The sequence below is a fragment of the Impatiens glandulifera genome, chromosome 8 (assembly GCF_907164915.1).
Source record: "Impatiens glandulifera chromosome 8, dImpGla2.1, whole genome shotgun sequence".
Taxonomy (NCBI): domain Eukaryota; kingdom Viridiplantae; phylum Streptophyta; class Magnoliopsida; order Ericales; family Balsaminaceae; genus Impatiens; species Impatiens glandulifera.
The window spans coordinates 8,923,002-8,940,097 of NC_061869.1; the positions used below are offsets into that span (position 1 = coordinate 8,923,002).

General features: G+C 26.9%; 3 protein-coding genes across 3 annotated transcripts; 2 read left to right on the forward strand and 1 right to left on the reverse strand.

The window, feature by feature from the left end:
- Window positions 1–6,771: 6,771 nt before the first annotated feature.
- LOC124911410 (E3 ubiquitin-protein ligase AIRP2-like) lies at window positions 6,772–8,233 on the forward strand. Its single transcript, XM_047451888.1, has 5 exons — window positions 6,772–7,013; window positions 7,113–7,263; window positions 7,337–7,403; window positions 7,502–7,745; window positions 7,815–8,233. The coding sequence occupies exons 1-5, from the start codon at window positions 6,937–6,939 to the stop codon at window positions 8,023–8,025; spliced, it is 750 nt and encodes a 249-aa protein (XP_047307844.1). The 5' UTR covers window positions 6,772–6,936; the 3' UTR covers window positions 8,026–8,233.
- A 56-nt stretch (window positions 8,234–8,289) lies between these two features.
- Window positions 8,290–9,488, reverse strand: LOC124911411 (tetraspanin-19-like). Its single transcript, XM_047451889.1, has 5 exons — window positions 9,189–9,488; window positions 9,015–9,114; window positions 8,847–8,927; window positions 8,622–8,726; window positions 8,290–8,530 (listed from the first exon to the last, which is right to left on the reverse strand). Exons 1-5 carry the CDS (start codon window positions 9,332–9,334, stop codon window positions 8,318–8,320), a joined length of 645 nt encoding a protein of 214 aa, XP_047307845.1. The 5' UTR covers window positions 9,335–9,488; the 3' UTR covers window positions 8,290–8,317.
- Window positions 9,489–15,140: 5,652 nt separating this feature from the next.
- LOC124912903 lies at window positions 15,141–16,527 on the forward strand. The gene is made up of 3 exons (XM_047453539.1): window positions 15,141–15,362; window positions 15,442–15,670; window positions 16,000–16,527. Exons 1-3 carry the CDS (start codon window positions 15,141–15,143, stop codon window positions 16,455–16,457), a joined length of 909 nt encoding a protein of 302 aa, XP_047309495.1. The 3' UTR covers window positions 16,458–16,527.
- Window positions 16,528–17,096: the final 569 nt, after the last annotated feature.

The following is a 17,096-nucleotide window of genomic DNA, read 5'->3' on the forward strand; positions in this document are numbered from 1 at the left end:
GATAGGTATCCTACATTCGAACCGAATTCTTTCTAGTTAAAGAATATATTTCTCATTCAAGACTTACTCGAACTATTATTCAACAGAAAATAAGAGCTTTGATTTCGGCTCATCGGAATAGAGGTAGGCAAAATAGAAACTTAGTCATAAAAGAAAATAATTTTTCTGGTATTTTTTTTAGGTGTAGGGAAATCTATTGAATTCAACTTAGTGTCTATAAACAAGGAAGCTATAAGTAATGCAACTATGAATCTCAAAATTCTCATTACTAATGGAATTCAAATGATCTCTGGATTGATCAAAAGATCATTTCAATTGGTTAGAGTACGTTACCTATCGAACTAATTTGAAAAAAGTGTAGATCATAATAAAAAAGTTTTGATATTCATTCCGATTAAGTTTCCTTCTTTTTAATATGGAAGTTTTTACGGTCTAATGAGGCCACTATGAAATATTTACTCATGGTTGGGCAAACTCTTATATTCTTGTTAATCTTTTTTTAAAAGAAGAAAAAAGTATATTAATATTATTAAAAGTAAAGAAAAATTGAAGCTCGATATTCTAGTGTCCTAGGCGTAGAGCAACCACACCCATCCATCCGAACTTTGTGGTTAAACTCTACAAACTTGAAAGGAATTTTGTGCATATATTCTTCAAAATAAATAAATGGTGATAAAAAAATGTTCATTGTCGCACTTGAACTCGTAATTCTTACGATTTTTTACTCTTACATAGGTTACTTTTTGAATTGAACTTTACTAAGTTCTTTAGAGCAAGGGAAATCCAAAATAGTTAGGATGTCAAAACATTGAGAAGAAACACAATAGAGGTGGACTTGAAAAATAGAACGGATGAAAAGACCTGATTTTCAATCGACTAAATAAAGCTCTGAATTGACTTTGATATCTCGAAAATTATAGAATATTTCATGGATTGAAAATGTGTCGAAAATGACCGTTCAATTTGAAGAGTAGTTGCCATAATCTTTTCCTTGAAAACTTAAAGAAAGAATAAAAAGTGAAGGTATGAGTTGTGCAACCTAGACATTCTGGGTTCAACAAGAATGAGTGATTAATGTTTTGATGGATGTTATCAAATGATTCAGAATCCAAAGGATGATCTTCTTTACGTTTTTTTTTATCAACGATCCTTTGAATTTGCAAGTTTCTCACTCGATGATTTGAGTAAGAAGGTTAGGACTTTTATTTTCTCAAATTGTCGATGCAAGAAATCTGAAATGCACTCATAATTTGTTTTCATTTCTAAGTCTATTCAATGATAATAATAGACTTTGCTGCATGACGGGTTCGAACCCCTGAGATTTTGAGAATATCATCACTTGTTACCGTTATGCTATAAAAAGAGATTAACAGACAATATAATTAATATGTAATGATAATCAATTAAGTGAATTAATTATTAAGTATTCAATTTCATTCGACATCATTATCTCATTTCAATAGGAAATTTATATTTTTTTAAACTTAATTTTTCGAATCTAAATAATCGTGCCTAAAATTTGTACTTTATTATTGATGTACAAACTATGGTAGGGTAGATTTTTAAATAAAAATGACAAAACCTTTGCAAAACAAGGCAGTAGATTAATCAAGAGTTTGTAAACCTTTTAAAATAAACTCTTGACATGTCTTATAAAGTAATAATTTTTTAATGTTAGAGAACAAATTTGGGTCTCATAAATGTCAATTGGAGGAATTAGTATTTAAGTCTTAACTGGGTATTAGTGTTTTAGTTAGTATGCTAATTAAATCTTATTGGGGCTGCAAAAATATGTTGGGCTTTAGATTTTAGGGCTTGTAGTGATTTTAGTTATTAAATTATATTCGAAATGAATTATGAAAGTTATTTATTTGATTAATATATTTAGAAAGTATTAATATTAATGAAAAATAATTTTTTTAGAAAAGATAAAAAAAAATGTTTGATTTATAAATTGATCGATTTGAATCATGAAAGAATAATTTATTAAATAATCTTGATTAATGGTAATGTTTAGATTTTTTTTTTGATAAAAAAAATTTAAAGCACGTTAATCTTTCGTCTTTTTTAAGATTTTGTTTGAGTTTTTTTTTTAAAAAAATTATTCGATAAAAAAAATTTGTTGTTTGATTTTTTTTATTGGTTTAATAATTATTTTTTATTTAAAATTAAAATATTTTAATTGATAAAATTAGTAATTTTATGGTTAAAATATAACAATATAATATTGAAAATTAAAAAAAAAAACTTATATTAAACGAGTTTTTAAATGTATTATTATATATTGATAAAAATATATTTGTTTAAATAAAATGACAGTATTTTAATATTTAATGAATGGATTAGTGATATAATTATTAAAAATTGAATAAAATAATATTTGAAAACATATATTTATATTACAACCTAATTTATCTCATCGACATCTTTAATATTTCTCTTCCTTGACATGATATTTGAACAACCCAATTAAAAGAGCTCGTGTAAGGTTGGTTTATGTTATTAATTTTTTTTATTAATTACAATATTTTTATTTATTTATTTATAAAAATTTAAATAAAAAATATAATAATAATTCAACAAATAATTTATTCATAAACAAATTTTTAGAAAAAAATCCCCAATAAAAATTCTAAATAATCCAACATCATACAAAGTGTGATTGCAAACAATATTTGAGTATCAACTTTTGCTATAAAAAAATGGTTATAATTCTATGTTTAACTTACTTTAAATTGAAAGTTATGGACATGTTAGTAATAAAACCTTTTATGTAATTATTTGAATTTATTAACTTTAATAAGTATGAAGAAAGATCATCATACTATGATGATTTAACCATTAATATGAAATAAACAAACAAACAGTTGTACTAGCTAGTTGTTGTGATGTGACAACAAGAACATTATTTATCATTACTAACTTCTATAGAGTTATTCCGTTTTAAATAAAATAAAATAAATGTATGTACTATGTATGTTATCCCTTTTAAATAATTCATAATTAAATAATTAGAATCTTGGATAAGATAATATATGATGGTGCTGTATACCAACCGAACAGTGTTAAGTTCTTTTATTAGAACATTTCAGAGTTTAAGGAGAGATTATCAAATGCCTCCTAAACCATCAAATAACTAATTTTTTTTCTTAAGATTCAATAATAATAAATAAATAAAAGGGACATTGTCGCCCAATCTATAGGTATAAGCCAATACGAACTATTGATAGATCGATAATCGGTCGTTGTATTGTCATTGTCGGTATTGAAAATATAGACACCAACTGCTTTAGTGCCGTTTGCATAAAGTACTATTTGTAAACCACTAAAAAAACATCGCCATTGAGAAATTATGTGTTGAAGATTCGAACCGTCGCCATATATAACACAATGTCGACTGATCTTATCGTCGCAGAAAAAGCACTACTTGTTTGTCATACATGTTATTTTTTTTTATATAAAACAATCTGCCTCGAAATCACGGCATAGTGATACATTTAATATATATATATATATATATATTAAAACCAAATATTATTTTTAAAATTATTCACTATTTCAAAGTTACAATGGTGAAATATATCTTCTTGGTCGGCCCTGGTAAGCCCAACAAATTTTCGGGCTAGGATTCTCGGGCTAGGGCAGTCCACTCCCTAGGGTAACCCATTTAATAAAATCTTTAATAGTTAGTTAAAATTATTATATATTTAAACAAAAGAGGTTATAGCAAGTAATTTCACATTTTTTCAACCGCTGAGGCAACTCAAAACTTGGGGTCACTATTTGCATCTTCACTTAAACACACAACACAAGTTTATAATTTTTATTGTTTTTTTAATTTATTATTTTTTGTTAAATTAACTTATATAATCTAAATTTAATTGATTTTATTTCATATAAAATAATTTAGATAAAGTAATTTTACTCATCTAAGAACAATGTTCAACCGAGATTCTATTGGATAGAGTCGTGCATTACATGTAATAAAATTTTTGTTTGAAATATGAATATCCATGAAATCTTATACTGCATTACCAAAATAAAAAGAAAGATATTTGAAATTGAATATTCCTTGAAATCTTATACATTACCAAAATAAAGGTTATCCCAATGTTACATAAAGTTCCATAATGGCCGGCGTCATAAAGTACTCAAACAAATACCAACATTATTTAATATCCTTCTACATAACATATTCAATAATGACGGTGTTGCTTTTTATTTTTTTAGAATTAAAGGAGAACAAATATGACACTCACAGTCATGATTTATGCTTAAACTCAAAAAAAATTCAAATGAAATCGAACTCTTATGACATTTTGATATCTTAAGCCGACTCTTATTACTGAGATACTTTGGTAGGGTCGGTGTTACTTTTATTTGACATATTCGTTGTTGATTGCTCATGTGAATATAAGTAAACCCTTGAAAATGTTTATTTTTATTTTATTTTAGATAGTTGGTTTTACAATTAGAGGGTGACTAATTTTCATGATTGGAGTAATATTATATATATTGTTAAAAAAATTATGATACATGACCATGAAAGTGATACATAAACAATATAATGGATTACATGATTAAATAATTATTTTTCCTAGATATAATTTGAAAGTTTAAATATTATTTAAAAAATAGAGAGATTTGATTAGTCATAATTGCATATGACTATTTAATCTACCCAATATTTGTTATTTTTTAAAAAAAAAAATATTTTTATATTATTTATTAGTAGTATAATTTAAGTAAAAAAATATAAAAAGATAAGTTCATTTGATGTCATGTGGATAAAATATGGCAAAATAACTAAAAATAAACAAAAACATATTTTCATTTAGAAAAGTGAAATATTTTTTATTCTTCTCCATGTCATATAAAGCACTTGTTGAAGAAAACAAATTAAATAAGTTTAAGTTCTGACCAAATTAGTTATAAATTAAAATTATGATTAACTTACATAAAACACACTATAAAATCTAACATTTTATAACAAACAAAGAAAAAATAGTCATGTTTTAAGAATTCATTTGGTGAATTTTCAGTCTTCTAATTAGCTTCAAACAAAAAAGTTAAAAAAAGAGTATCAATTAAAAAATTAAACTAGTAGAAAATCACACAATTATGTTTTTGAAAAAATGAGTTTATTACAAGGAAAAACTATAGCAAATATATATTTTAAATGATTTTTTTTTATCTTATTTAAATTGTGTATATCGATTCAAAGAAAAAAATTACTTTTATTTTAAAATATTTAAAAATGAAAATTATTAATGTGATGATAATGTAGGAAATATTACTTAAAACACAAGTTTTTTATGAAATAATTAATGATTAAATTATATCCAATTAACTAGTTATTTATTAATAAACTTGTTTTGTTAAAGAGAAATTAATTATTTAAAACTCTTACTATTTTCTTTGGGAGAGAAGTGTAAATAGTATGAAGAGTAGGGGCAAAAGATAAGACCCTTGAGCGTGGAGGGAAATGTACAAAAGAGAGGATAAGGTTTAGGATTGTTTGTCTTTGAATAGACAGAATACATTCTATTTTTTTATTATAATATTTGTTTAGAACACAGATTCCGCTTCTCTTCGCAATACCGTAAAATTAGTGTTAAATACATATATTCCGTAAACACACTCAATTAATTTAATCAAGACGAACTAAAGTTATCAACTCATAAAATTTAACCATTAATCTGAAAAGGGAGAGATTAATCTTACATTTTAAAATTTATTTTGGTAAGAAATTACATTTTAACTCCTCCATCATTTTAATAATTATAATATTATTTTTTTAATCAATTATATAAGTTTAAACCAGTTGCATAACAATTAAAAAAATACTCTAATGAAATGAAAATCGTGATTAAAAGATAATGTAATTTTTTTTAAAATTAAAAGAAAAACAAAAAATAAAACATAAGAATAAAAAAAAAGTCTTCAATTACATTTTTTTATTTATACCCAAAACAATTTAATCATTTAATTTAAATAATTTTTTTTTCATCTATCAAGGTTAAAAAATAAATAAATTATGTTTTAAAAAATTACATCAAACAAAATATTATTATATATCTAAAAAACAACTTAATTCAATAAAAAAATATTTGAAAATTAATGTTTTATCATAATATTTAATATATATATATATTTTTAAATTATAATATAATCTAATCTTAAATATTTATTTATTTATTTATTATATATATTTTTAAATTATAATTTAGATCACTTTTAAATGAAAAATAAACATCAAACAACAAAATTATTAAAAGTTTATAATATAATGTTAAATAATATACACAAAATAATACATTAAAACAGTTCAAATTTAAAAAATAGTTCACAAGTGTAATTGAAAATCAAAACCGTCAAATATCAATAAATTTCAATCTAACTCCATATATTCTATTAATAAAATTTTAACACCCTTTATATATAAAACCATTTCTTTTTATGAATGAATTTCCTTAGAACTTATATCTTGTTTATTTCACTATTTTAAATCATTCATCTAAATAAACATATTTCTCTTTTTACATAAAACAAATCTCTTAGAATCTATATAGTATAATAATATAAAATATATATATATAAGATAACGTTATCTTATTTATTATATATGGAAATATTTAACGCGCGCGTGTCACCACCAAATGCTTACGTGGCGGCTAAATTGAAGAAAAAAAAAGCGTACGTTTTGTCTTCACATTCAAGGAAGAGAATAGAAGGGCGGAGAATTCTCTCTTTCTCTCTCTAAAAGCAAAATGAAAAATCTCTAGAGAGAGAAATTAAAGTGAAGTTGTTGAACGAAGAGTGGGGGTTTGAAGCGGTTAGGGTTTCCAGTTTTCAAACGTCAAGCTGCTACGATTTGATTTGATTTGATTCTGCTGTTGTTGTTGTTCTTGAGAAAGGAGGTGAAATTCTGTAGGAATGTACGTAGGATCGGGGAAATCGTTCAAGGATTCTCTCAAGGTCCTTGAAGCCGATATTCAGCACGCAAACACACTGTAAGCCGATTCTAACGATCTAATTTTCTCACCGTGAAGTTTCTATTTGAATCGCCTTAGTTAGATGATGTTTTGATGATGATGATGATGATGATGCAGAGCATCTGATTATCCTAGGGAGTATGATGGCGCATGTGTTCAGATGCGAATGTCGTATAGTCCTGCTGCACAGCTTTTTCTTTTCCTTGTACAATGGTCAGATTGTCATCTTGCTGGTGCACTCGGTTTACTCAGAATTCTAATCTATAAGGTTTGATGCTTGCTTAAACAAAGAGTGAGTGAGAATTCTATCATCTCTGTTTTCACATCTTCAGTTCTTCCAGGTTTATGTTGATGGAACTACAACGATGTCTGTTCATGAAAGGAAAGCAAGTATAAGAGAATTCTATGGTAAATGATATGAAAAAAAAGGATGATTTGTGATTTGTTTGATTTCGTTCATTCTGAATTTTGATTTCTGATGTATGAATGAAAATCTCTGTTTTCAGCTATTATTTACCCTTCCCTTTTACAACTCGAAAGAGGAGTTACTGATTCAGAAGATAAAAGACAGAAAGCTGTATGCATGGAAAGATATAGAAAAAGAGATGATGATGTTGATGATGATCGGAATCTGTTTTCAGATGTTGATATTGAACGAGAAGAGGAATGTGGAATCTGTATGGAGATGAATAGTAAGATTGTTCTACCTAACTGTAATCACGCCATGTGTTTGAAATGCTACCGCGAATGGTAAGATTGTAGATGAAATTGTTCCTTATTGAACAAACATAGTCTTAAATAAAATACTCATATTGGCAGGAGCACAAGATCTCAATCGTGCCCTTTCTGTCGCGATAGTCTGAAGAGGGTGAATTCAGCCGACCTCTGGGTGTTCATGGATATCAAAGAAGTAATTGACATGGCTACGGTTACTCGAGAAAATCTTAGAAGGCTTTTCATGTACATAGAGAAGTTACCTCTGGTTGTTCCTGATACATTATTCGATGCTTTCGATTCTCATCTTAGGTAATTTCCTTTATCAATCAAGATTGGAAATTTAATTTCCTTATCATTATCTTAGTCTATTTTGCTTTTCGTTGATTAGAAAGAAAGAAACAAACAACCCGGCCGAGTAATTTGAGGCATTGTTGGTTTAAGATATGATGAGATGAGAGTTTTATGTAACCAAATTGTACATGCTTATTATTATTATTATCATTATGTATAGCTTCAATCTATGTTTCTTTCCAAAAGCCAATTAAACAAAAGGGTTTTTGTTTTCTTATCCATTTTCATTACACAATAATGTGAAGGAAGAAGATTTAAACATTATTGTAGAATTCCCAAGGCTCGGTTTTAGGAACAAATAGCATATCGGTAGTTGATGGAAATGGGCTCGGATAATAGACAGGATGACCCATGAATGGAGCACTATATTGTTCATTATAGTATTCATCGTCGACAACCTCGTGTTGGTGCTTGTTGTTTTCTGTTGGCAGAGTTCGTAGAACCGTCGCTAATAGAATACAACAACCCTATAACAACAATAACGACAATGAGTATATATATTTTAGTACAGACCTAACCAAATTCCTTTTCGTGGATTGTCGGGTTACATTTTGTTACCTTTGCTAACAAAATCAATAGGCCTAACCATTTGCAGGTTTCGATATTCGATTCTATGAAATCCTTGAAATCTTCAAGAACACCTGATTCATCATCAGGTAAGTCCTGCAACATGAATTAATAAGAATTAAGCAATGAGATTGATCATCACACAATTTTTTTTTTCTTTTTCTCAATTATGACGGTTTTTAAATTGATCGAATAGCAACCAACAATAGCGGGTACCTTTTCCCAGTCAGAGTTCAAAATCACGTCCGCCAATAGTGCAGTTTCGGCCAAGAGCACAATAAATATCACAATCATATACTTCGGGAAAATTAAAGTCAAGTTATATAAAAAATGGGTCCAAAACAATGTTGTATATCAAATAAAACCTAAAATAACATAGGATACACCATTGAGACAGTGCGAATTTGCGGTACTTGCAGCAATATGTCCAAAACATGTTACCGCCATCAAAGCTATTCCCATCCCAAGAAACCCATGTATAAACCTGCACAAACAAAGCGGTTAAAGAGATCAACCAACAATTCGCAGATAAACGAGTCGAACTAGAACTAGATTTACCATGGAAGAGGAAGATGAGACGACGAGGATTCGACTTCCCTTTGCCAGAATCTAATCATCCATAAGCTATATAGAACAATGGAGAAACCAAGAATACCAATGGTGAAGTTAACAACTTTCAAACATATTTGAAAGAAAGATTTCATTGTTTTTGGGTTTAAATAGTAAAAGACTATCTATCTTATGAGCCTTAAGTCTCTAAGCAAAGATAGAGCACAAGAAGCAAAGAATAGGAGAAAAAATATTAGGGTTCTAAGGTGGAACATTTGAAGTAATATGGCATATTTTCCCAAGTTCAAAATGGTTCAATTGGTTTTATTTATATTGGAAGCTGACAAATATTGTTTTAAGGAAATTTCCAAGGAAACTTTCTTCTTTTGGGGTTTTGTTCACTTGGATGGTTCCTAGATTTTAAGTTAGAGAGAGAGCTTCATTAATTAAATATTTTAATTCTTTAACATTTAGTTCATGAATATTTGAATTGAGTATATCTCATTATTAGTTATTTAGAAGATTCATTCACTAGTAAGTTTCTTTCTTTTCATTTCATTGATACATTTATATATAAGCTATTATTTGATACCGATATTAAGATATCAAATTTACGAGTTCGACTCTTACTTAAAAGTTGAATACTTTAAATTTAAGTAAAAATCATGAATATCGACAGTAGAATCTAACTTCTTAATAGATTCATATACTAAGAAGATTCATATACTATTGGTGCTCTTTAATGGAACTAATTTGTAATTGTTATATTTATTGAACAATTATTGATATTTTTAAATGAATTATATGTGGAAATTATGCTTCTTTTGAAAATTTGGAGTTATATTTCAATCTTAGTGAAATAATCAGTCAAATTTTGAAAACTTGTCACTTTATAAATTATTAATTAATTGGTACAAAGCATAATTAAAACTAATAATCTATTTCTCATGTCATTAATTAATTCCACAAGATTCCTGTTTTCTATATATTAGATAGTTACCCATTAATATATTATGGATATATACTACTATAGCTCATGGTAAATTAATTATTACCATGACAAAAGAATATTATATTGAAATACATCTGATTTTTTTATATATATAGTCATGCTATGCTTGAATTAAATTCATGACAAAATGATATGTTGGTTAAATTTCAGATTATGCTATTGGGGTTATACAAATATAATTGCCATACAACCAAATCAATAATATATTAATTTTTGTTTTTGTTTTTTTTAGAAAGTTAATACAATATACATTAATAATTTGTTTGGAATAAAATAACTTTGTAATTGGTTACCACACAATATTCACTATCAAAATAATGGGTTTTAAGTTTTAACTATGAAAACATAACTATGGTACAAATTACTATCTTACCCTTGTTGTTGCATTATGACTTTTTAAATAAAGATAGTAGGGGCATTTACAAATTCTTTAATTAAACATAGAGCCAACTTTAAATAATATTTTAAATCAACATTTAAGCACCTTTAACAACATTTTCTTATAGATTTAATTTCATCTTTTATAAAGGATAACACCTTTTCATTTTCATTATTTCATCTATGCAAATATTGCATAAACTATTTTTACAGAAGGGGATTTTCCTAAGTTGTTTAATCAACCAATTTTATTTGTAAGCAACTATAACAAAATGATTTCTTCATTTTCAGAAAAACAAAGTGAAAATGACTTCCAACAGTTTACTTAGTACATTTTTATTTTATTAAACAAAATAGATAATTAAACTTGAAAAGTTAGCCTAAAATCTTGATTAATTAGCTAACACATATATATCTAACTTTCTCTCCCAAAACAAACCAACTAGTCTAATTTGAGGAATCAACCACACAAACAAATTTAAGTAAGTCAATTAGGAGCAATAACACAATTATTGAAAATTCATTAAAAAAATATTGTTGTGGAGACTATAGCAAAATATTAATTAAAGTAAGGTTGGACCCATATTGCTACAAAAAATGAAGAAGGTTGGACCCATCACCCATATATATATAAACAAGTCTAAAAACATCCTCACTTGCTTTACATTATTGGATTTTGTCTAATCTATTATTTTTAATCAAATTTCAATAATAAATCTTAACCATTTAAATAATGTACAACTCTTTACCTACTTAGTAGATATATTCCATTCTTAGCCCAACAACAGAATATTTTTTTCATTGACAAAAATATATCATTTAATTTATTTTCAAATATTGTTTATTACTTATGTTGAAATATATATATTTATTTTTTAATTTTGAGGCAGAGTTATTATTATTTTGTAATTAGCTATATTGTGTCCATATTAACTTTCAGAGGGAATAAAAGACTAGTAAAAAATTGATCATAAATAGTAAATTCAAATACTTGTTATTAAATTATCTAAAATGTTAAAGTTAGATCAAATCATATTTAATCCATACTAAAATCGATATATATATGATTTAAATAGGAGTTGACGGTAGAGAGTTATGTTTTCAACTATTTCAAATAAAATAAACAAACTATATTAAGTGATACAAAAGGGGTATTTGTAACTTACCTTTTCTAACATTAATAGAAAATTGCATATTTTAACAAGATTAGATATATAAAGTGTTTTATGAAAAAAAAAAATTAAAAATAGTTGTAGTGTGACATTTAACAGCATTTTAAAAGAAAATTGAACTTTGTACTTCTATTTCTTCAACTTTACTTTTAGCTTTAGCTTATGGTTTTGTTGAATAGGTTGCACATTGAATTACATTTTTATTTTTTTATTTTCAATTATTCATTGAATTTATAAAAAAAATAAAGTCTGGTAACCTATTTTGCACCACATTGGTTTCAAGAACATTCCGTCTTTTTTGGCGACTTGAACTTGAAACCCAATTCACTTTCATCCATTATAATTCGTCTCACGATCTCTAATTCAAATTACCCTATATTTCTTAAAATCGGATGTGCAAAGATATTTTTGAAGTACATGCTTCTACTTCTACACTAAAGTGTTACTATACCATTTTTTTTTTGAAAATTTGAATATATATATATTTATGAGTATTGTTTTAATAATAACTGATATGTTTGAGAATAAATTGATTGTATACAATATTTATATTTGTAAAAGAACAAAAATTGAACTTATAAGACAAATATATTTGTATTGATACCCTAATTTGATAATTGATCTCAACTAATTATACTTTTTTTATTTTTGTATGAGGGTGATATACTACCCAACATTTATGCACCAAATTTCATTTATTATTTCCAAAATGAAATATGTTTGGGCCAGAATATAGATAGAAAAAAAAAGAAAAAGAAAAAGACAATGAGATTCCTATGAGGCTGTAGGGTATAGATGTCTCAAATTATTGAGTTGTAAAAGACAAAAATACCCCTAAGAGGTGTCACAAACCTCATAACATTTCCATTATTGAAGGGCAATTTCGTCATTATAAGAAAATCACGGACGGGCCGCAGCATAAGTGGGGCATTCCAATAAATGAATTAGTCCCTATCTCTTTGGAGCACTAGAATACAAAAGTTTGATGAATATCTACTTCATCGGATAAGTGTCAACGCTCCAGATCTTGCCAACGAGTTCAATGTACAAGATCGACTTCCCCATGTGATTATTTGAAATCTCTATCGGCAATTTATTTAAAGCCCCGTTTGGTTGGATGGATTGGCATGGAGACAGTTAGGTACTTCTATTTATAATGTCGATATTGTAATGTCATTTTCCATATTTACTAGGTTTGGCTCACCCATAATCACAAATTATTATCATTATTTGATAATACATCTTACGCGTAAAGAGAAATCAATTGAATTCGTTAAGTTCAACAAAAATAACCGAACTGACCAAATTGAATGATCGATAATTTTTAAAAGAGTTGAACATAACTATCGGTTTGTCAGATTGGTATCGATCAAACCGCTAAACCTACTCTAAATATTTTTAAAATATTTTAAAAATATAAATAATTTAATTTAAAGCCAAGAGTTATAGTTGATAGTTGATACCTAATCAACTCTATCTTAAATTTGGTATAAAATGTTTTAAACAAACATTTATTTATTTGGTGATTTTAAGTATGTGATTTTTTTTAGTAAAAATATTTAAAAAGTTAATATATAATAATAAAATATTTTTTTAGAAAGATGGTATTTTAATATAATTTTTGGTTAATTATATCTGAATTTTAAATTTTTTTAACAAAAGCTTTTGTTCAACTAAATGTTTGAAAAATATATAAATAATTATTGACTCAAAATGATTTATGTGCAGTTTATTATTATTATTATTTCTATTTTTTAAAAGTAAATTTTAGAAATATGTATATTATTTAGTAATAACTTTTATAAACAAATAAAAAATTCATCTAACCATAATCAATAAATAGATGAACATTAATAGTTTATTTATTTTGGTGTACATAAGAAACAAACTAAAGTCTTGTTTAGATTTGAGGTTTTTTTTAACAAACTTGTAAAGAGTAAAGAGAAAAATAATATCAATTGGAGATGATTTTGAGAGGTGGAAGATTTTTTTAATAGAAAGACTTAAAATAGTATTACTATATAATAATAAAATAAAAAAGAGGAGTGATAGATGAAATAAATTTGAGAGAGGGTGACGTGTCACCAATAAATGACTGAAAAAAATGATAAAGGGGATGAAGAGGGAAGAGATAAAAAATGGGAAGAATGCCAATTTTATCATCTAAGTATTCATGTATATCACTGAACTAATATTTGTTCGTTCATACCACTGTAGTTGAGTTTAATATTCATTTATGTTACCACTAAACAAAAACATCCAAATAATAAACTTAATTTACATTGTCAAAGGTATTAATCAAATAAATTATACATTTTGAGAAATATTAATAATAATTTATTTTTTTTTAATTAATATATTTTTAACATTTATTTTTGTTAACATTTCTAAATAATAAAATCCTAAACAAAAATAAATGTTGAAAAAATATTAATTAAAAAAAATAAATTATTATTAATCTCTCAAAATATTTATATTGTTTGATTAATACCTTTGAAAATATAAAAGTTTTATTATTTAAAAATTATGAATAAAAATAAAAATATAATATATATTAATTTAAAAAAAATAATATATAATAAAATATGTCATCATTTAACGGAAAATTTAACGGACTTGAATGTATAGATGGACATTAAGTTCAATTAGAGTGTTATGAATGAACAAAAATTACTTCAGTGATATTCCGTTATAATTCATGAATTCCCGATAAAAGATGTGTTATTTTTTCAGTCCTCTCAAATGTCTTTTCTCAAATTCTTTCTATCAAATATTTTTTAATAAAAAATTATAATTAAAATAAAAAATATTTTAATATTTTATATAATAAATTAATTAATTTAATAAATAAAAAAATAAAAAAATATTAATTAATTTGTGTTATTAAATAATATAAATAAACCAAATAAGGTGTAATATTGAATAAACTTCTAATATTTTAGACACTTAATATTCTATGAACTTTTAAACTTAAATATTGGTTGATGATTATATATATTTTTATTTAAAAAAAAAAACAAAAAGATATATATGTTAATATTTTAATTGATATGATTATAAAGAATTACAAGAAGATAAGTTGGATTATTTGAAAAATATTAAAATAACACATAACTGAATGCCTAAATTAATTCGAATAAAAATATATGAAATAATAAAACTGTCAGTATTATCCAATTGATTAAAAGTGAAATGCTTACGTGGAATCTTAGCTGTCAATATATATTTAGATATTTAATATCGATGCGATCCATCCAATAATATCCATCCCACGTGTCACCTTTCATAGCTGTCATTACCTATTGAACCGGATAAACCTTTCCGGTTCAACATCATCAAAACTTTATAAACCTCAACCCTAACCTTCCCTCAATAATAATTCCTCACCGGAAAAAAATGATGACCGGAGCGACGGCGAAGATTCCGATCAGCCATCGAAAAGAGTGCATCTCCGTCATGAATTTGTCGGATACGGTATTCGAATTCCTTGATCATGATAGATCGCCGGAATTGTGCAACGGCAGCAATTTCTGCCGGGAAATTGACTGCTTCGATGACATCGTCGGTGGTGAAATCGACCTCGATAAGAACTTTTGGGAAAATCAACATCAACTTCTTCGAGTAATTTTCAGTTTTCGTATTATTATATCATTTAACCAACTAAAGAACCAATAATAATACTATGTTAGTTTTTGTACAGGCAACGTTGTACAGAACAAGTTCCTTAGAAACAAGGATCCGACAAGAAACGAATGAAGGGCTGAAAGAATTGCAGTTGGCCGGAAATTTTTGTTCATGTAGAAGACCGGTCACCGGCGGTGGCTGCCGGGATTGTCTAATGAGAGCGGTTTGTGATCGCCTGAGAAATGCCGGATTCAATTGCGCTATTTCGATTTCTAAATGGAGAAATTCCATTGATATCCCATCAGGTGCATGCATGTTTAAACAAAACATTCATAGCTTGTTTCATCTTTGGTTTTATCGACGTTTTGGGTAAAATTTTGTCTTAGTTTTTTAAAATTTAATGACTATTCTACCCTTTAAATAGATGAGATTGATAGACGAGGGAAAATATATTAAATGAAGTGTATTTCTAAAATGAGTGATGAGATAGATGAAGTGAAATGAGGTAAAATATTGAGTTTTGAGCAAAATGTTTTGAAAACTAAATATGAAACAAGATCTTATATAGTCATTTTTCAATTTAATTAAATTATATGAATATTTAATGTGCTAACTTTTAATATTTATATTTTAGGTGAACACAAGTTTTTGGATGTGATAGATGGAAAGAATCGCAAAGGGGATACGATGACTAGAGTGATAATAGAATTGAACTTTCGAGCCGAGTTTGAGATGAACAAAGCGGGTGAAGAATATCAACGATTGACTAGAAAACTACCGGAAGTGTTTGTGGGGAAGGTACACAGATTGGAGTGTTTAATCAAGATTGTTTGCTCAGCTGCGAAGAAGTGTATGAAAGAAAAGAAGATGCATATGGGTCCATGGAGGAAACAAAGATACATGCAAGCTAAGTGGGTAGGGGGGGCGTGCGAAAGAATTGAGCCACCAACCGCCTCGGCTACACCAGCAATGGGGTGGACTACCAGGACAAGGCTCGAGGCGGGTGGTGATCGTAGGCCAATGGCTTCCATGTTGACAGTAGATTTATTAGAGACTTTGCCAAAATTGGGATGTCAAATGGTGGTTGTGTAAAACAAGTTGGTAATTAAATGGTCCATATATAATAATATAGATCAAACCTTACAACAAAATATGCATCAAATTTGCACATAAATATTGAATTTGAGTTTTTTTTCAAGTATGAACCTTTTCATAATATATCATTGTAAAGTACCACCCCAACAAGTAAATGATCACAGAATGGATAAAAATTGATTATTGTATAGAAATGGTCAATAACAACACTAAATACCTTCACTAAGGTTTAAAATACTGTCGCTAAAAATAATTAACGACAATATTAAAACAGTAGTTAAAAAGGCAATAATAACCCAAAATGTTTAATTTTCATCATGGTTAAAACATGTTAGTCAACAAAGATTGTCCCGAATGAAGCTGTTTGAACGTCTAGTTTAAGAGACGCGTGTTTCTCTATGAGGAAATGAGTGGGGAAGGGCCAAACCTACGTTTCAAAATTTGTACTATTTCGAGTATGAGGGAAGGAAGGATGGGAAGCTTGAGGGATGTTTGTAGTCACAATCCATCACAAAGTGGAATTTGTGGGTTATTTGATCTTGCTATTGAGATTAGACAAGATCTGATCAAAACACACGATAAAAGAAGATATAAAGATAAAGAGGTAAAGAATAATAAAGAATAAAGATATAATGA

Excerpts from the sequence above, each read along its gene's own strand:
- LOC124911410 (XM_047451888.1), top strand. The coding sequence starts at position 6,937 with ATGTACGTAGGATCGGGGAAATCGTTCAAGGATTCTCTCAAGGTCCTT. Across the intron at positions 7,014-7,112 it reads ATTCAGCACGCAAACACACT|AGCATCTGATTATCCTAGGG; the intron begins GTAAGCCGATTC and ends ATGATGATGCAG. Across the intron at positions 7,264-7,336 it reads TCAGAATTCTAATCTATAAG|GTTTATGTTGATGGAACTAC; the intron begins GTTTGATGCTTG and ends CAGTTCTTCCAG.
- LOC124911411 (XM_047451889.1), bottom strand. The coding sequence starts at position 9,334 with ATGAAATCTTTCTTTCAAATATGTTTGAAAGTTGTTAACTTCACCATT. Across the intron at positions 9,115-9,188 it reads TCTCATCTTCCTCTTCCATG|GTTTATACATGGGTTTCTTG; the intron begins GTAAATCTAGTT and ends TTGTTTGTGCAG. Across the intron at positions 8,531-8,621 it reads TATTGATTTTGTTAGCAAAG|GGTTGTTGTATTCTATTAGC; the intron begins GTAACAAAATGT and ends TTGTTGTTATAG.
- LOC124912903 (XM_047453539.1), top strand. The coding sequence starts at position 15,141 with ATGACCGGAGCGACGGCGAAGATTCCGATCAGCCATCGAAAAGAGTGC. Across the intron at positions 15,363-15,441 it reads ATCAACATCAACTTCTTCGA|GCAACGTTGTACAGAACAAG; the intron begins GTAATTTTCAGT and ends GTTTTTGTACAG. Across the intron at positions 15,671-15,999 it reads TTCCATTGATATCCCATCAG|GTGAACACAAGTTTTTGGAT; the intron begins GTGCATGCATGT and ends TTTATATTTTAG.